Source organism: Mya arenaria, chromosome 7 (assembly GCF_026914265.1).
Source record: "Mya arenaria isolate MELC-2E11 chromosome 7, ASM2691426v1".
NCBI classification, from domain to species: domain Eukaryota; kingdom Metazoa; phylum Mollusca; class Bivalvia; order Myida; family Myidae; genus Mya; species Mya arenaria.
Genome location: NC_069128.1, coordinates 23,660,076 through 23,681,830, shown reverse-complemented (window position 1 = coordinate 23,681,830; position 21,755 = coordinate 23,660,076). Strand labels below are relative to the sequence as shown.

The window sequence follows — 21,755 nt, the reverse complement described above, 5'->3', positions numbered from 1 at the left end:
ACTATTACAGCCAGGGTTATGGGCTCTGATATAAATGATTGAATTGTCGCTGGCAACTATTACAGCCAGGGTTATGGGCTCTGATATAAATGATTGAATTGTCGCTGGCAACTATTACAGCCAGGGTTATGGGCTCTGATATAAATGATTGAAATGTCGCTGGCAACTATTACAGCCAGGGTTATGGGCTCTGATATAAATGATTGAATTGTCGCTGGCAACTATTACAGCCAGGGTTATGGGCTCTGATATAAATAATTGAATTGTCGCTGGCAACATATTTCATGGGAAAATGTTGAGCTGTTTCAAGTGATGGTCACAGTAAATGTTTTAGCATAACAACACTGACACCGTCAATGACTTACATGGCTATCACAACAACTCGACCTAATTTCTTCAAACACCAAACAAACTTATAATGCAAAACCACTTATTTCAGAGTATGTTATAGCATTTAAAGGCATAGAATGACAGAACTGTTACCACCTGATTTCTGTCAGATGTTTCAGACATAATACATGTCGTAACAATTATTCTTCATAAAACTTTCCAAATGCTTTAAAATATAAAATAGTCATGTACTTTCAGTAGTCATTATTATTTCAAGAATATGGACAAGACTTATAATGAGTAATTTAATTTATACAGCTGCTGAAATTGCTACAAACAGAAATAAGTGATTTAACAGTGAACACATACACAACTGACAACCATTCAAAGCATCACATGTGGTTATTGGTAATCAAATTCTCACCAGCTTCCCTTTGGTTAATACAATAAAACAAGTTAGAAGAACGTGGAAACAGAGTTAATCTACACTTGCTGTTAGCTCCACTCATACAATAGGTCATACACAAAAACATACATTAGAATACAGGCTTGATCTTATCCAACTTTTGTTCTTTTTCAACTAGTACTGTTCAATCAACCAGCATTTGACAAGACCCAATCAAAGTTAACCAGACAAGACAGGTTAACCAGACAAGGCAGGTTGGCCAGACTCAGTTTTATAAGATCTATGAAATGATTTAACTTTTTTTAAGAAACTGATTTTTCCTTCTTTTGTATTATTATTACAAAACATTTCATTTTACTTGACATTTTAAACAAAACATAGTCTAATAAATCTAGAAGGATGCATATTTTAGAGGGTTAAAAATCTAAATCTAGAATCTAATGAGCTTGAAGTCCGACAAACTCTTTTGCAAAAACAGTTAGTGATTAACACAGTGCTTTCATCTACATCTTTATATCTTTTATCAAATTCCAGGGTCAGATCCCTTTAGTACTGTAAGAAGGAAATCAGACAAAATCTTGTAAAGTTAGCATTCATAATACAAGGGTTCAAAATACTCACGGGCTGTCCTTCAGGGCCTGCAATTCCTGGCTGACCAGGTTCACCCCTCAAGTCTTCAACGTCAAATTCAGGAATCTCCCCTGGTGGGCCTGTCATAAATAGCAAGAGTAAGATTAAAGGTATCTTTGATTGAGGATATCTTTGATTGAGGGTATCTTTGATTGAGGGTTTCTTTGGTTGAGGGTTTCTTTGATTAAGTGTATCTTTGATTAAGTGCATCTTTGATTGAGGGTTTCTTTGTTAATGAACAAAAAATCAAATTTTTGTGATAAAATGTAGTGTTAACTGAGGTTAACTCAAAGTCAGGCTGGTGTTGGTATATAAGCCAATAAGAACCCTCAATGTGTTTAGCAGGGCAACTCAGTTTGCACTCTCAGGGCTGAGCTTTATACAAACATTATAATTATGCTTATAACATTTACCTCCCAATAAGACCAACAGAGGTGCAGGTTTGATAGGCCCCTGAGGAACATAACTGCCCGGCTCTCCAGGAAGACCATTAGAGCAAATAATACAATCTCAGGGTTGGAACAATAAAATATGCTATAAAACAACCCTGCCCTTAACAACTTACCGCGTGGACCAACGGGCCCGGCAGGTCCCATAGGCCCCTGAGAGCCGTCACGGCCTGGCTCTCCAGGATGGCCAGCAGGACCAATATCGCCTCGATTGCCTGGCAGACCAGGTGAGCCCCTCTCCCCCTTTTCACATCCTCCAGCCATGTCTATGTCCCCTGAACCAAACTCAAGGGCATCATCACCTAGAAACGTGCAAAAGAAGAACTGAACTCATGAACAAACATATCATGTTATTGTTTATTTTCAAATTTCCATAATTTCTTCACAAACTGGTCCAAGCTTCCATATTCTTCCTCACTCATAAGGCTGCAGTTGAATATTCGTGTCAAAATTATGGCCTCATTGACTTCCTTTCAAAAATGAAAAATTAAACAACTGATTTACCAGATACCACAGTCCAACATACCTGTCTGATTTAGGTGTTTATGAGAGAGTACATAAAGACAAAATGGCGACCAGTCAGCATATAAACTTAAAAGTCATGATAATCATTACTAAGAACTGGTGTTCTTATTGCCTCTAAATCAATTCAATGCATGTTTTTTTATGTGTTTTTTTTTGTAAAAGCTGGAGAATTCAGATACATTCCTGTCTAAGGAATGAATCATTTCAAACTTATACCTACCAAGCATTGGTACTTTGCCACATTGGGGTCCACTGGGTCCTGGTGGTCCGGGGACTCCCTGTAGACCCTGGTCTCCTCTATCTCCCTTGATTGATTCGCCCTGGGGTTAAAATAGGTCAAGTTAGTATACATGTTACATGGGAACATTTGGACCCTGGGTCAAGGAATTCCTGGGATCCCCTGAAGACCTGGTTAACATCGGTCAAGTTAGTAAACATCTTACATGGGTACATTGGGCTGCTGTGTCCTGGAGATCCGGGGATCCCCTGTAGACCTGGTTACATAGGTCATGTCAGTAAACATCTTACATGGGAACATTGCCACATTGTGGGCCACTGGGTATGGGCAGGATGCCCCCTGTACCTCTCTGCCTTAACAGACTCTACTGTGGGATAAAACAGATCAAGTGATAAATATACTAATTTATGTAAAAGACAATCAAATATCTAAAATAGCTGTTGTCCTTTATAAATGTTGTTGCTTGGCCACATGAGTCTATGACTTTGTGGTTAATATTCAGTTCTGTCTGTAGCTTGTGAATATATTTTAAATTAGTTTGCATATTTTACTTTAGGAAACATGGCAAACTTACATCTGCTTTATGGCTACAACATTATGCCAGACATGTATTGCAGTACATTGTGATCTATTTAAATCAATAACAACATATTTTCTTTAACTTGAGAAATTCTGCAAGAATGCAAGAATTCATCTTTGAAAAAATCTATGACGGAAATCATATTGCCATATCCTCAGACTGCATATTGATATATTGTTGAAGCCCTAACATCCTGGTATCATTAAAATTATGTAAACCTAAATTAACCATTTTATAAGCATTTTAATTTGAAGAACATTGATAACAGCTCACAAGGTATAATAACCAACCTTTTCACCCTGTGGACCGGGCAGTCCCGCAATGCCATTTGTTCCATCCCGCCCGGGTAATCCATCAATTCCTCTTTCCCCTTTCATCCCTACTTCTGGTTCCCGTATCGGGGGTGGTTCTGGGCTCAGCCCCGGGGGTCCTGGTGGTCCTGGAGGTCCTACTATTGTGAGACCAGGCTGACCCTGGAGGTACAAAGACAGAGAGGTTTTGATAAGTGGACCATATAACAAGGCATTGGTTTGATTATAATCATATTGCTAGGCAAGCAATTGCTAGTCTTGATTGGCCGCTTAATGCACGTACATTATAGAGTAAAAACGTACGGGGGGGATTTGGAGTGGCCCGTTAAGGCAGGTGGCCATTTAAAGGAGGTGACCGTTCAACCAGGTTTGACTGTACCCACAATCCCCTACATTTAACCCATATGCCGGTAACCACTTACTCAGAGGTCAAAATAAGCATAAGCCTGCAAGTACTGCACAAGTAAAATACTATCTTCGCTTGCTCACAATCTGGATTTATTATAGAAGGGCGTGTTGAAATTGATACCAATCAATATATCTTGATACCAAGAAAATGGGCTTCTTAATCTGCAAGTCTAATTTTGAGGACCGCTTACTTGTTCTCCCTGGGGACCCTGTGGCCCAGGTATTCCTGTGTCACCGTTATCTCCTTTCGGTCCCTGGACCCCTGGCTGACCAGGCATTCCCATGTCCCCTCTATCACCTTTGTCTCCCTTCTCTCCAGGTGGCCCCAAGATGTCAGTGGGATCTGGTGGTGGTCCTAAAAAACAGAGAATAAACAAAATATCAACCTCATGTTATCCAAGCATAGCTTTGATACCCCTGAATCTTAAGTGCATACACTTGATATAAGATAATGTAACATTTTTTACATCCTCAATATCCATTACTGGAGAAGGTAGATCTCTTATTTCCACCAGCATTCCTAGTTCCCCTCTCTTATTTCAAAAAGCAAAAATGTTTACCACTCACCAATAGGTGGGGGGAGTCCGGGATCTCCCCTATCTCCCTTTTCACCCTGTAGTCCCTGCTCCCCTTGGTCTCCTTTATCCCCCTTCATGTATTTGACAGGGGCCTGAAGTACAAATATTCAAATCCTCTATTGAAGGCTTTAGCAAAATCTTTATAGACGTTTCAGATAGTGATGTTCCGATGATCGATTATAATCGAAAATCGATTGGTTGGGCCTGAAATTGGCGACAATCGATTGTATTTGGTTATAATCGATCATCGAAAAAAAAAATGAAAAAAAATATAAGTAAGTGTTCAGATGTTATCTTTAACAAAATGGCAGATGAAAGCCACAATGAGGAAGTAAAAATGAAATATTTTTTATATAACACTTAATGAATAAAACTTCACTTTAGGTTTTATCTAGTATTTTAAAAAACTATCCATAATCGGTTACTTGAGTGGAACCGATTATCGATTGTAAAATTGGAACCGATTCCCAACACTAGTTTCAGTCATAAGGCCTTCTTGAACATGGCTTTACAGCTATACATATAAATAAATGTCTAGTTACAGTTTTAGACTTGGCAAACGTAATGCATAGATAATGGAACATGAATTTCTTTGTTATAGGTAATGAAGAGTTAACTAAAGAGAGGATACATAATGTTGTATTCCCTAAGGCCTAACAACAATCATATAAATATCCAACAAGACTAGCACCCTTAGTGACGCATGATCAATCACATGCTTCTCGGTCCTGGCCCCAGACTCTCGAAATACCATAAGCTTAACATACTTAAGTACCTTATTTCAATTAGCCAAAATACATGCTTAAATTTGATCATGATCGGACGGTCACTCCACACACTTTGGCCATTCCAACTGCATTCATACCATGATAATGACATCAACCACACAATTCATTCCTTAAATGTATCTTTCAATTTTTTGTGTATATTTCCAATTCAAACATTTATTGGATGTGTCTGCCACATAAATCAGTTATTTTAAAAATACTAACCACGTGACATTCCCATACTAAATATATACACACTATTATGAACTGTGAAACCATTATGCACTTTTTTTACAAGGATAAACTCAGCAAAGACAGCAACAAAATAATAATCATTTAAAATTATATATTATCAGCCTCATACTAGCTGGTATTGAAAATTCTTGTTTCCAAGAAATACTGTATTTGTTGATTTCAACAAATTTTGGAACCATCTTGTGTTTGTGTCTAGTCCCTTTGAAAAACAGCAATCAAGAGGTGCATTTGTTTGCCATGAAACACAAAACTGGTCAAAGCCAGGAGGGTAAAGCAAATAAAGCCCTTGATTTCAAAGCTGGTGCGTTACATTGAAAATTATCTTGGTAAACTACCCCTGTCTACACTGAGAGTCAAAGCTTACATCTGTCACTTCATCGATGTTGATCGTCAATTCCTCCCCGCCTGAACCGGAGCCTTCATCCATTGGTAAATCATCATCGTCTTCTGATGTCTCTAACATGTTGAGTGAAGCCTGGAACACGATATTTTGAAATGCCATATTGGTGCTTGAGAATAATAAACTGCTTAATTACTAAGGCAGAATAACTTTTAATGCAAGAATAAAAGAGCCTCCATCCAATGGTAATTCATCGTCATCTGATGTCCTAACATTTGAAAATGTCATGGTAATTCCTCACTTTAATATGAAGAGGGTAAGATACTCAACAGCAGAACCTGAATCGCTTTTTTTCTAACCAATTTGAGGGTAAAATTTGGCCCCATTCTCAATGTCAAAACAAAATGTTCATGTTATTATTCCCAATTTGACTTTTAAAGAAAATAAAAACCCAGAAAAAAATGAACACACCAAAATAACTTTTAGGATGGACAAATTCATGATCAAACATTATCAGTCTTACTAGTTTTCTCCATCTAAGGCTCTAACTTACTTCTTGTTAATTTCTTGGGATAAAATTGGAATTGCCTAAATATGACCAAACAAAACAGTTTTCCCAATCAGAGAGTACCCCTTCGTAATAGTGTGGAGATTTAACTGCCCATCCATCTGTAACACACCATTGTCTGGTGTAAACCCTAACAGTTGTTTTTTTGCAGTTTAAAGTTGCATGTCTTTTCAAGCCCATGAAATGTCGATGATTTGCCTATCAGACTTGTTATAACATTTATACTAGTAAAAGTTGATTATTTTACTTGTTCAATGAAATGAGAGAAACTTAAAAATAAAACGATACTTACACAAGACATTCTCGGTACTTGATCTAATTTTGTGTAAACTTTAAACTCAGCCAAGGAACCCTGTAAAATAAATAAGAAACCTTCAATCAAAGGGAAACGACTCTACATATAAAATCTTCTGTCATCAATAACATTTACCTCCCTTAGATGACAGCGCTGTGGTGTATTATTATCATGTTAATCTAGAAGACTTAACTATTATTACCTGTTATGCAACTGTTCTAATCTAGCATAACCTGATGTAGAAATGCAAAGCTGAAATGTTAAGAAGAAATTGGTGTTTGTCTTTATTGAAAGATTACCTGGAACTCATGGCCAGGCATGCTGCTCTGACTGCCGACATACAGAGTGGACCCAGGAGAAAAGTTCACAGGCTGATGTGAGGTCAAATCTTCTGTATTTGCAAACTGACAGTCCACGTATACTTCCATTGATGAACTTTTTATGGTAATATCCAACTTCGCCCATCGATTACGTATATCCTGAACTGTCACATGAAAAAATTCTGACCTTCTCGCACGGTCGTCTGATGTATAATACACTACCACTCGCGTCAATTTTTTTGATTTTTCTTCAAAAGAATTTAAATTTAATCCCAGAAGAACAGTATCATAAGGTGACGTAACTGCGAACAATGTTGCATCGTCAGATAAAAGCTTTAACAACACTGTTATGTAAATGTCTTCAACTGGTTCTCTAAAATATTTCATAGCGACATCACTTATTTCTTTTCCCGGAACAGGTTTGATTTTAAAAACTGGGCCAATTACTCCTGCGGGCTCAAAACCGATTCCCTTGCTAGCGTCACCGACCCCAAGCGGCACCAATAAATCGATAATGCCATCTTGAACTGAAAATAGAAATTACATCCTGTTACATAAAAAATTAAAAGCTATCATTACTTAACATTGAGAAATAATTTGGTTGGTTTGAGGCATACATGTGGGTGTGCTGGTATTACAGATGACATGTTTTTGTTACTGGAGGGGAAGGGAGGACGTCGATGACTTGGAGAAAGTGCGTGACGGGGGAGGGAGCAAAGGGAGCGGGGTGAAGAAGGTAGATCAAGGGAGAGCAGAATACTATGTAAAATTTCGCTCTAAATTGATGATGAAATGTAGCAATGATATTGTCTGAATTTTATATAAACAGTGTTATTTTTAAAAAGCAGTAATGACACATTCTGCATTTTCCTAGTGGACATTGTTGAGTTGAGTTGAGTTGAGTTGAGTTGAGACAATAGCAATCTGACTGATGACAATTTCTTTTCTGAAGTTGTAAAAATTGGTAATAGTAGCAGAATATCAAATTTTGTAAATTTGTAGGAGAAAAAAACAACTCAATCTTCCCCAAAACAATGAGCAATTTTAACTGACTTTTCAAGAAATAATTAAGTGCTTTTTCTGTACTGAAGGGAGAGAAGACATTGTGTTACTAGCACCTATGTTGATGGCAAGAAGCCTCATTTTCTAAATCAATGATAATGAAAGGGAAAATGCCAGTGTGCAGAAAAAGTGCAAACCGCTGCAATTATCTGTGACTAAACAGCACTTACGTAAACATAGGTATTACCGAATTTCAACGTATCTTTGCAAAAATGGTGACTAAGACTTAACTGCGACAAAACATCTATTCTTTTTTATGAGGGGTTGAAATCTAAGATAAAACACGACCCTGTCAGTAAACTATCATATACAACCTCTCCCACTTAAGAAATTAGAACTAAAAAATAAAAGAGCAGGTGTTTTTGAGTTATCCAGCTATCAGTCAATTTGTGCCATTAATAATGGTAATTGCAGGGCATTATTGACATAAGTAAGGACCTCGTTTAAATTAAACTATTTACATATTAAAGGTTTCATTCATAAAAATTCTGATTTATTACAAAACCATGACCTCACCACAATATGACCGAAGAAAGTTGCAGTTTTTTGGAGTCGATCTTAAAGTTGCTTTACACAGATAAAAGTGACGAACAAAAATTCACTATAGCGCAATAACAACTTTTTTTCGGTGACAGAAACCAGGACTTAGACCTATATGGCATTAATGAAATTTTGTCTGCAAAGGAAAAAAAAGATTGATAGATATTTACAGTGCTTTATCTGTTTCAGACAATCAACAAGCCCCAGTCACCTAGAAAAAAACCCTGACACAATTATATCAATATATAATTTACGTCAATCTTTCATTACTCATTGAGGGGAACAGTGATTTGTCCTACAGCAGGTTTCCATGCATGAAAAACCATAGAAGGATTGCATTCCATAACTTGCTACTTCATAATAATTAGGTTATGATTATGATCAAGTTAATAATATTTATGAATACTGTTCTGATTGCGCAACCTGTAGAATATCTTTCATTCTTTTAATTCAAGGGGTTCAATTTTAGCAGGGAGGTAGCCAAGGTAATTTAGTCAAGTGATTGTGCAAAAATTGACTTTTTTCTCTAAAAATGTTTTCCACAACTTGTTTACCTTTTTATTACCAATAAAAGTTTAACAAATTGTCATTATGCATACTTGTATCATGGACACGTGTCATATGTTTCTGGAGATTCTGTATAATAACACTTGAATGTTAACGTTCGGTCCTTATAAATATTTGTACCATGAACATATGTCATATTATAATCCCACTCGATTCTGAATGCTGAAATTTCCAAGACATATTTCTTTTCTAAAAATTGTTTCTTTCAAAATTCTTCTGAATATTTCAAGTATGATGTTAGATGTTTGATACAATCTCTTGAATCCAGGATTTTCACTTATCTTTAGATTTTTTTTTAACAAACTTTTATCAACATCTGATATCATCATGTAGCCATTTCCATGTAAATTCCATGTTTTTATGACATTAAAATTCTTTGATTGCATCAAAAAGGAAAATAAATGGAATATTTGTCGACAATAAATTCATTTCAGGCTTCAAAATCTTAATATTTTTTCCAGATATCGGTTACATTGCTTTCGGACTCTGCTGGGAAAAGCTCCACTTTACTGAACAGGAACATAATTTATTAGACAATGTTTTGCATGCGTTAGCCAACATGCAGTTTGACAGCAGCTGGCTATATTAAGTCTAAAAACAAATACTCTGAGAATAATTATAATCTTTCCAGACAAAACAAATAATATTTTTATCTTTCTCTGTTAAAATGCAATTTACATCATGAAGATTTTCAGTAAACAAAACACAGCTTATTCAGTAAACAGAATTAGTTGTTTTTAATTTGAAAGTTCTTTTTTTCAGCACATTTATTTTTTTCCAGCAGAAACTTGAAGCCTCTTCCAAATTATGTTTGTTTTAATTTTTCTCATTTGTTTAATGTGATATTTTATTCAAAGCGATAAGAGAGATTTAACTAAGCACTCAGATTTTATGATTGTGAAAATGGGCAAAAATTCTGCACTTAAAAGCCTACTACTGACTGTGGTAATTGGATGGGACAAGCCTTCTATAATTCTGTCTACAGGTGCAGAAGCATAAAAGCCCTTAACCACTGAGTTTGCTATTCTGCCATTTCAGTGGAAATCTGGTTCACACATAATGACAAAACCAAGGAGTCCATGGAGGAGATATATCGCCCACCTCTACATGATAGCATTTTAAATGTCCTCTAACAGTCATTCTGACCAAATTTAGCAAAGTTTTGTCACATGGAATCCATGGGTTAAGATACCAAGATGTTATTTAGAGCTTTGAACAGAGTGACTTTTCTTTAACCGAACATGACCATGTTACCACCAAATTTGACCAAATGGTTTCAAAGATACATACAATCATTCTTACCAAGTTTCATATACATTTGGTGGAAAATGTTGCCTTAAGACTGTTATAAAACAATCTTTACACTGTTATAAACCAATCAGGTTTTTTTTAACATTTAAAATATCACCTTTTGTTTGCCCCAGCAGAACTCATTTTCAAACTTGATCTAAAATGCCTGTACAGTGAAACACATTCTGAACAAGTTTCATGAAGACAGGCCAGACAATGTTGCACTAAGAATGATTAAATGCCGAGTGAACAATGCATATCTGTAATGTTCCTTTCTCAGTAAAACAAGGGGGATAACTCTACAATCATGAAAATAAGAGTAATACGCCTCTATTCTTGTCTCTGGCCATCTGTATACAAGTTCCATTTGAATATCTTGAAAGCCATTCTCTAGTTTTGACTTTTGCATAAAATATAATGCTGCAAAATTGACTCAAGTCTCATTATAATGAAAAAGGGGCAATTTCAAAATAGGGGTTAGCCATGAGGACTTTGAGCTCAGATGAGCTAATAAATTCTTTACATTTTAAAGACATGCAATTCTTATTTTCAATGACTTGAGGCGCATGATGGAGAAACGCAGAAGAAGCACGCCATTGTTCGTGAAAACCCATGGGGTTGTAATAAATTTTTAAAGCTTTTATATCATTGAAATTAAACATATCGCTGATTGTGCATCCAATTTAAATGATCGACAAACCTATGATACACATGGATCCTTTAATCTTATTACCTGCACACTTTATTTAAATATTTACTTAGCAGAGATGTGCCAAAATGTGCGCATTTAGGGGGTCTAGCGCAACAAATAATCACATGCATCGTAAATATAATCCTCGCAATGCTTTCATTCAATAAACCAATCTTCTCTGATTCATCTTTTTTTAAATTGTCGGCAAAATATTTTTTTGCAGACTGACAGGAATACTAATGATTAAATTTGAACATTTCCTTTGCTATTTTTTTTCAATTTATAACTAATCTTCACGCAACTAAATTGAATATGCCATTTAATTGATAAAATATACAATCTTACGTAAACCCTTCGCGCATCTTTTTAACTCCAGCTAAATTGGACAGCTAAAGTTTACCGCACCATTAAGTGTGAACAATTTGCAACATGACAATATTGTCAAGTTTTGGGCTATTATCCTTAATATTTTGATGAATTATTACAACATTAGTTACAAATAATGCATGTTACAATGCCTATAACCAATCAATCTTACCTTGAATCACTCATTTTTAATTGTTTTATGTTTTACATGAAATCCTCTACAGGGACAGATTACAGTATCAATAATGTAATGCACATTTAAAGATCTCCATTTTTTTTGCTTGTATATAATTATTAGGAATGCAATTATTAGAAACACTTAATTAATTATATGAGGAGCATTGTAATTATGAGGAGTGCAATTATTGGAAACACAGTTATTAGTTATAAGGAATATAACCTATAGGAATTGAAGGAATACAAGTATTAGGAACACACATTAACTCAGGAATGCAGCATTTAGAAACGCTGTAAGCATCCTACTCAATTCTAAGCCAACATGATGAGGCTAAAAACTCAACAAATACTTCAGCTAGAGTTACGGGACTTGCTATATATATAATTAACATATATAATATTGTTGTAACTCCTGGGCAATGTGTTCCATATTTCATGATATTATATCAGAAACAATTTTTAAGTTTTGTGTAACAGCACTCAGCTGAAGCATCGACAACATCAAGGGTCCCAGCTACGTATTAATTTATACAGTTCCAACACCTGATCATCTCAAATTTATACAATATTTTTAATATTAAGTTTGAATGTATTTCATATCCTATTGTTTAAAGCATCGATCATTATAACCAGAGAAATATTTGAAAGTCTATAAGTATAAAATTCTATGAAGGCAGAAGGGTGCTACCAAATAAGAAGCGGGTGCATCACCATCCATGACTCACTGTATGTGAAACTGTACACTGTTCAATCCTCAAGTGTAGAAAAGCCATTTTGTGGTAAAGCATTGAGTCATATTAATCATGTACCAAGTTTCGTTTGAATATTTAAGTGTTTTTTAAGTTATGGTTTAGAACAAAGTTTTCACTCACTGGGACCCCGGGGGTATGGCCAGTATGTGGTAAACCTGGGTCCCCGGGGGCATGGCCAGTATGTGGAAAACCTGGGACCCAGGGGCACGGCCAGTATGTGGTTAACCTGGGACCCTGGGGCATGGCCAGTATTTGGTAAACCTGGGACCCAGGGGCATGGCCAGTATGTGGTTAACCTGGGACCCTGGGGCACGGCCAGTATTTGGTAAACCTTGGACCCAGGGGCATGGCCGGTATGTGGTAAACCTGGGACCCAGGGGCAGGGCAAGTATGTGGTAAACCTGGGACCCCAGGGGCATGGCTAGCTAAATGACCAAAGAGGCATTATTTGAACAATTTTGGTAAACAGCTTTTTATAGCAATTATTGTTGTCATAATACTCAGACTATGTGCACCCAACAGAACTGATTCCTAGACCATTGTGGCTTTAAAATGTTTGTTCTGTCAAGTCTGTCTTAATTTATACCCATCAATCTACATCCAAGAATATAAATCTGCCAAAACTACTTTCATCAGTTTCTGAAAAAAATGAGAAAAAAATCCCCTTGGGTCATGAAAGAACATCAGTTTTAAGAAAAGAACAGTTTTATACGTGTTTATGATATCAGACTGAGTAACAACATTCTCCTGACATGTGGCATCAGCCCAATATGTGCTCTTATAAAACTGCTGACAACTTGACATTCAATATTCACAGTTTCAAATGATGACAGGGTATTTAATCTCAGATATAACATTTTTTTCCAAGAAGTATTTGAGAGGCATCACTTATACTGCAGATAACATTCAATGCCTTTGATTTGATATCAGCATTTATCTGATTAGCCTGTCATTGCCCATCAACATCCAGACTAATGGTAGGGTGCAGATTTCTATTACACAAGGTCACACTAAATTTATTTCAAATCAAGCAGGATAAGAACAAGCTGTTGGCCTGACACAAGTGCCCTCTGACACATGTGACAAAGGGAGGTTATCCAGGAATTGCATGAACAAGTGATTTATCTTGATAATCAAATTTAGAGATAAATCACTTGTTCAAGCAATTCCTGGATAACCTCCCTTTGTCACATGTGTCAGAGGGCACTTGTGTCAGGCCAACAGCTTGTTCTTATCCTGCTTGATTTGAAATAAATTTAGTGCGACCTTGTGTAATAGAAATCTGCACCCTACCATTAGTCTGGATGTTGATGGGCAATGACAGGCTAATCAGATAAAGGCATTTTCATATCGCAAACACTTGTATCTTGATAATCAAATTTAGAGATACAAGTGTTTGCGATATGAAAATGTTAGTAGTATCATGCAGGTTTCTTTTTTTTTCTTTTTTTCTAGGTGGTCATGCTCTTTTTTAAAAAAAAAGAAAAGAGATCAAATAAAATTCACTTAAAACATATCATGGTTAAGTTACTTTGATATAATTTCAATTATTAAAATTATAATAATTTATGATATGTAAATGTGTAAATGAACATATGCCTTCATACTTACTTGTAATTTAAACAACACTTAAACCCAGTGTATATAACACATTATTAATTTATTTCATGGTAAAACTTATAGGGTTTTGATTCTGCAGAGACTGAAAATAATTCATTCTATAATAAAATAAAACAGCAAAACAATGGAAACATGCGCAGAATAAAAGGGAAAAGAAGCAAGAACATAATATTAAATGTAATTTCTAACAAGTAACGAGCCTGCAAATCAAAAATTGAAACCATCAGACAGCATGTTGTCTTTACAGCCTATAATGCATGCTTCGAATGTATAATCATCAGCAGAGAAAATGAGGGGAAAATAAGCACGGGAAGTAATGAAGCATCTGTACCTCCTGGATGCCAGTTGAAGGGAGGTAACTGAAATCATAAGATAACTGATGCATTCTCTAAAGGAAAATAAAAAAGAAGAAATAAGCATCAATATATTCCGGTTTTCTTGTTTGCCAAACTTGCAGGAAAGCATTGAACGGTTACAAAACATAACAGCTACAGCAGCTTCATCACCTGTAAGCTAAACAAGGGAGGGAATAAAAAAGCACCCCCCTCCAAAAAAAGGGAGCTAACAGAGGAATTTCCAGTTAGCAAAACAAAAGGAGCTATTTTCTGAATATTATAAAGGCAGGGTACAAAATATAGGATACAAAGGGAGCTAACTACTGAAAACAAGAAAGGCAGGCAACAGAACAAAAGGGAGGTAACACAACATACAGGGGATGCATGACTCCAGGCTGTCTACTCACGAGAGCATTCAATAATATCTTCGTCAGAGCCATCAGTACAATCGTTATTTCCATCGCAGATCTGGTCTTTTGTCAAACAGTTGGATTGATCATCACAGAGTTGTCTCCCTTCCGCACACCCACCTACCGCTACAGTAATACATTATATCTTGTGAATGAGTATGGTTGATATATAATGGCTTATAAATAATGGGTTAAAATGGTCATTGTGGTATTGTGATTTTATTATACAAAAAAAAACACACCATAAAATATAAAGATGGGAAAAAAGTTCTTAAACAAGTTGTAGTTTACTAATATGCTGGTTATAATATGGCCATCCTTAAAATTTTGTCTGCTTAGAATGACCCAAATCATTTTCTGATTCACCCAAATTGCCCCTAGTAAACTGATATCCTACCCACCATTAAGCACTGTTCTAAAGACATGCCTTCTTATACATTACTCAGTCATAAAAGAATAACAATTCCTTTCTACAAACATGATGTTGAAAACTCAGGTTTGAGTCCTTACAAACAGAGTTGTTTTTTAAGGTTGACCTAAACTAATGATTGGTATAGTAAACATTAAACAAAATGTGCAAGCATGGAACATTTGACAGTAGAGGTTAATAGCATTACTAAAAGCTGTGGAAATAAGAAAGAGTTCGTATAAAATATCAATTTATTATTATAATATCTAACAAAGTAAATTCAACACTCGATTTTTAAATTTAAAATGCTTTTCATGGCAACAAAATATTTCATCCTATACTAACATGCTCTATCATGACAGCAAAATAGATTCTTCCATTTTACCATGGCAACAACTGAAAAAAACTGCCATGCTTTACCATGGAAACAACTGATGTGCTTTACCATGGAAACACCTGACATGCTTTACCATGGAAATAACTGCCATGCTTTACCATGGAAACACCTAATATGTTTTAGCATGGAAACACCTGACATGAACTGACATGCTTTACCATGGCAACAACTGATGTGCTTTACCATAGAAACACCTGACATGCTTTACCATGGAAATAACTGCCATGCTTTACTATGGAAACACCTAATATGTTTTAGCATGGAAACACCTGACATGAACTGACATGCTTTACCATGGCAACAACTGAAAAGAACTGCCATGCTTTTCCATGGAAACAACTGATGTGCTTTACCATGGAAACAACTGATGTGCTTTACCTTGGAAACAATTGACAAGAATTGACATGCTTTACCCTGGAAACAACTGACAAGAACTGACATGCTTTACCATGGAAACAATTGACAAGAACTGACATGCTTTACCATGGAAACAACTGACAAGAACTGACATGCTTTATCATGGAAACAATTGACAAGAACTGACTTGCTTTACCCTGGAAACAACTGACAAGAACTGACATGCTTTACCATGGAAACAAGTGACAAGAACTGACATGCTTTACCATGGAAAGAACTGACAAGAACTGACATGCTTTACCATGGAAACAACTAACATGCTTTACCATGGAAACAACAGACATGCTTTCCTTGAAAAATCTAAACATTACTGAAACCATTCCATAATGATGACAACTCATGCTGAATAATGTTAATAAATATACAAACCAATGTCTTTCACTAAATGAAATCATCTAGTCATAACATGTATACTAGCTGATATATGAGAACACCATAACTCACGTGGGCAAAACTTTTCATCTGACTCATCACTACAGTCAGGCTGATCATCACATGTAAAAGATATAGGAATGCAAGTTCCAGAATCAAGGCACTGAAACTCACCGGGCCCACAACCTGGAAAAGGTCACATAAACCTCAACAATTATGTTACATTAGATATCAACAATTATATCACATGGCATTCCTCTTTTATGTTCCAGGAAATACCATCTATAATGACCAATGAGATATCAACAATAATGTCCATAAAATATCAACAATCATGTCTTTTGGGATATCAACAATTATGCCCCAAGAGATATCAACAATCATGTCATATAAGATATCAACAATTATGTCAATCAGATACCAACAATTTTGTCTAACAGGTGTCAAATTTATGTCCATGAGATATCAACAATTGCGTCCAATGAGGTATCAACACTTGTGCCATTTGAGATTTCACAATAATTTCTGTGAGATATCAACAATTATGTTCATAAATTATCAACAATCATGTCACATAAGATATCAACAATTGTGCCACATGAGATATCAACAATAATGTCACATACAACATCAACAATTGCGTCCCTTGATAAATCAACAATTGCGTCCCTTGATATATCAACAATTGTGACCCTTGATATATCAACAATTGTGTCCCTTGAGATATTAACAATTTTGTCCCTTGATATATTTACAATTGTGTCCCTTGATATATTAACAATTGTGTCCCTTGATATATTAACAATTGTGTCCCTTGATATATTTACAATTGTGTCCCTTGATATATTTACAATTGTGTCCCTTGATATATTAACAATTGTGTCCCTTGATATATTTACAATTGTGTCCCTTGATATATTAACAATTAGGTATCAACAATTATGTCCCTTGAGATATCAACAATAATGTCACATACAACATTAACAATTGCGTCGTTTGATATATCAACAATTGTGTCCCTTGATATATTAACAATAATTTCCCATGAGATATCAACAATTATGTCCCTTGTGAGTTCAACAATTATATCCCTTGAGATATCAACATTGTCTGTTGAAATATCAACAGAAATGTCCTACATGATATCAACAACTATGTCTCTTGAGATATCATCATTGTCTGTTGAAATATCAACAGAAATGTCCCACAGAATATCAACCATTATGTCCCTTGAGATATCAACATTGTCTATTGAATCAACCATTATGTCCCTTGAGATATCAACATTGTCTGTTGAATCAACCATTATGTCCCTTGAGATATCAACATTGTCTGTTAAAATATCAACAGAAATGTCCCACATGATATCAACAACTATGTCTCTTGAGATATCATCATTGTCTGTTGAAATATCAACAGAAATGTCCCACATGATATCAACAATAATGTCCCTTGAGATATCAACAAACATGTCACCTGGGATATCAACAATGTTGCCACTAGAAATATTAACACTGTTGTTACTAGAAATATCAACAATTATGCCCCTTGAAATATCAACATTTATTTCATATGATCTATCAACTATCAAAATGATATTAATGTCCTATGAGACAACTATATTGTCCCATGAGATATCAACTATATTGTCCCATGAGATATCAACTTTGTCCCATGAGATATCAACTATATTGTCCCATGAGATATCAACTATATTGTCCCAAGAGATATCAACTGTATTGTCCCAAGAGATATCATCCCATGAGATATCAACTATATTGTCCCATGAGATATCAACTATATTGTCCCATGAGATACCAACTATATTGTCCTATGAGATATCAACTATATTGTCCCATGAGATATCAACTATATTGTCCCATGAGATATCAACTATATTGTCCTATGAGATATCAACTGTATCGTCCCATGAGATATCAACTATATTGTCCCATGAGATATCAACTGTATCGTCCCATGAGATATCAACTGTATTGTCCCATGAGATATCAACTATATTGTCCCATGAGATATCAACTATATTGTCCCATGAGATATCAACTATATTGTCCCATGAGATATCAACTATATTGTCCCATGAGATATCAACTATATTGTCCCATGAGATATCAACTATATTGTCCCATGAGATATCAACAACATTCTCGCGTGAACTACCCATAGCAGTATGAGGGAAATCACTTGCATTATCAACATGAAGCACTACATAATACTAAGTGAAATATCAAAACCATTTGTAACTTACATGAAATTATATCAAGAAATACCAATACCATTCTGGATATCATGTATGACAAATTATCATTGGATATCACATAAAAGCACCATTATTTTGGATATCACATAAAAGGTCACCAACAATCACAAGAAATATCAGCAATTCGAATCAAGTTGAAATAACAAAATATTCTGAAACACTGAACTATGAACAGCATCAAAGTGTAAGCAAAATGGATTGAAATGGCCACCAGGATATAACTGAAAAATTGATAACATTAAAAAGAAACTTAGTGACCAGTACAGTGAATGTCAATGCTTAATTTTTCTTTTTTTCTTTCTGAATTTTCAAGGGATGTAACTCATGCAGCCATTATAATAGCCAGTTACAATAAACGATATTGGACTAAAATGCTTTGAGTGTGTGTACAGTCATGTAGTGCACACGTGTACAAAGTTTCATTTTCCTTGCTGCCGCCAAATTCGAAACTATGATGAAACGCTAACACATTATAAAAAATATATATCAAGATTGAGTTTAAGTTGTTAATATTTGGAACATATGGCATGTAATGTATTCCATATCAATATATTTCAACAAATTATGCTTTAGATTTTCATAATTACATAATATTACATTTCATGTTACCAAATGACATCAACTTCAGTTGAAAATTAAATGTCTAGACGCATATATCATTAATCATTCCAGTTTTTTTTCCACCCCACAATCTTGAAACATATTGCATACATTATTTATGAGAATGCATTTTTTGCAGTGAGTTACAGAACACCGCTTGCAAAGGAATTCTAGTATCATGGATCCTGCACAATCTTTCCACATGATATGAAAGATCATTATTCATAATCTCTCTCTTTACTTTGCAAAGCTGAAAAAAAATGATGCACTTCACAAACTGAGTCTTGCATTTCAGTAATGGAACATGACCACTTATAAAAACATAATACTGATATATCAACAGTAAGCATATCATTTCAAGTCACTTACAGTATCAAAGCACCAAAAAATAATGTGATTATCAAAAGTATTTTCACTCAATGAGAGCACTCTGTTGAAGCTGAGAGATTTTCACGATTTTTTCGCAGTCAGGCCACAGTTATTTAACAGTGAATCAACTGCTGTTTGGCCATGAAAACTGACTTACAAAAATACTTGCAGTCCAACAGTTATTTAAGCTTAGCCTGTGATTTATTTAAGCCTATAGGCCTGTGATTTATTTCAGCCTAGCCTGTGAGTTATTTAAGCCTAACCTGTGATTTATTTAAGCCTAGCCTGTGATTTATTTAAGCCTAGCCCGTGAGTTATTTAAGCCTAGCCCGTGAGTTATTTAAGCCTAGCCCGTGAGTTATTTAAGCCTGATCTTTAATGGTGTTTTCTGTTTTTGGTGTGGCCTGACTATGTTATTATAGTTATCATTATTTTGCTTGAAGGTCCCCTTTCTATCCATGGCACAGGTGCCGACCAACTTTATGACTTGATGGAAATTAGGCAGTTATATAATATATTATTTATTTTTGTCAGACTAGCTTTTTACATCATTAACCCAGAATTTATCATTCACCCAGGATCTGTCTGTCAATATGCCAATAGCTGATCAGAGGCATGAATGTTGGCACTACAACTTACTATTTTATCACTGTAGAATCATATCTTTAACGAAATTTTCTTTCACATTATAAAAATTGATAATCAATGACATTTATAATGATCATTCAAAGTGGCAAGTTTTGACAAAGACAATTAGCACTGAATCAATTGTGTCTTATACTTTGTACGGAAATAATACTAATTTCAAAGTGAAACATTTTCAAAGTGTATAATATTTACTAACCAAAACAAATATTTACAAATATCTGTGATTGGATTAAGCCTTTATACCAAAGTTTACCTTTCAGCCATTAAGAGCCAAGTGTGAAAAATGGCCACATACAAAAAGTAAACATTCAAGTCATGTCCAGTATTTGATTTGTTAAACGTCAGTTATGAAGAAGACTTCTGCATACACTAGCTAGCTGCCACTGTTCATATAAGGTGAATGGTCAAACCACAAGCCTTTCACGACAATTTCTGACAATTTCATATACATCTCTCTGAATTACCTCCCTTTTTTGTAAAAAATATTTCAGTTTATATTTATACTAGTCAAGTTAAAAATTAATTCATCTCAAACTCGCTGAGAAATATACAGTTTTAAATATCAGATTGCATTGCAGTTTTTTGTTATAAAATGAATCTTTTTATATAACAATATTTACACCTCAACTTCCATTCCTGAAATGAACTGCCTTTCGGCAATTGTGTTCATCAATCGATGAACGCAACATCTTCGGATATGTTCGGATCGTAATTCATTGCATAACAATATACATGAAAGCTATTGATCTTGTTATTGGTTGTATTATGTCTGCAGGTCCCGTAAAATATAGATCAATATTTTTAAAAGTGTTAGTTTATTATATTTTAAATATAATGGTACCAGAAGTGTTTCCTTCGGACTCCACACACATTGACCAACCCAACTGCGTTCATACCTCGATAATGACATCAACCCCGCAATTCATTCCTTAAATTATCATTAAAATAAATGTATAATTTAAATGAATATATAACACTTCATATTACAACTTGAGTGCACCAAACTCCCCACAGTATTTAATACATGCAAAATTGTGGAAAAAGGACAATTTTAAGGCTCAGACTGTCACCATTGTAAAATGACACTTTTTCAATACCGACATTGCCGACAATGCCGTCTTCACATTGAGCTGATGTAGCAATTTAAAACCATAGTATTGATTTCCAAAAAGACAGAAAGAAAGCTATTTTTAAATTAATTAAGTGAATAGAAAACTCGTTTACAATGTTATTATTATATTCCAACATCAGACCATCTTTTTTCCCGTTTAATGCAAGTTCAGGCTGCCTCTTCTTCACATTCAAACTCGCCAGTGTGTGAAATTGTATGCAGGAATTTATATAATAAACTACGCATAAACATACAAAATGGTCATAAATTTTGTAATTCCTTCAACTATAAACTTGCAACTTGTACATCTTAAATTTTATACACCAGTTTTGCATAACAAAAAA

At 35.0% G+C, this 21,755-nt stretch overlaps 1 protein-coding gene across 6 annotated transcripts in view; it reads right to left on the bottom strand.

The window, feature by feature from the left end:
- Positions 1 to 21,755, bottom strand: part of LOC128240915 (collagen alpha-1(I) chain-like) — an 83,593-nt gene that overhangs the window by 20,614 nt on the left and 41,224 nt on the right. For 4 of the 6 annotated variants that reach the window (XM_052957904.1, XM_052957905.1, XM_052957907.1 and 1 more), the window contains 11 exons: positions 16,478 to 16,591; positions 14,808 to 14,936; positions 6,980 to 7,527; positions 6,678 to 6,737; positions 5,842 to 5,952; positions 4,445 to 4,547; positions 4,069 to 4,232; positions 3,449 to 3,631; positions 2,561 to 2,660; positions 1,932 to 2,117; positions 1,358 to 1,446 (listed from right to left, as the gene is read on the bottom strand). In XM_052957904.1, the coding sequence (XP_052813864.1) occupies positions 1,358 to 1,446; positions 1,932 to 2,117; positions 2,561 to 2,660; positions 3,449 to 3,631; positions 4,069 to 4,232; positions 4,445 to 4,547; positions 5,842 to 5,952; positions 6,678 to 6,737; positions 6,980 to 7,527; positions 14,808 to 14,936; positions 16,478 to 16,591 (1,787 nt within the window). The remainder of the gene's footprint in view (positions 1 to 1,357; positions 1,447 to 1,931; positions 2,118 to 2,560; positions 2,661 to 3,448; positions 3,632 to 4,068; positions 4,233 to 4,444; positions 4,548 to 5,841; positions 5,953 to 6,677; positions 6,738 to 6,979; positions 7,528 to 14,807; positions 14,937 to 16,477; positions 16,592 to 21,755) is intronic. The other 2 variants (XM_052957909.1, XM_052957910.1) reach the window with 2 other exon arrangements.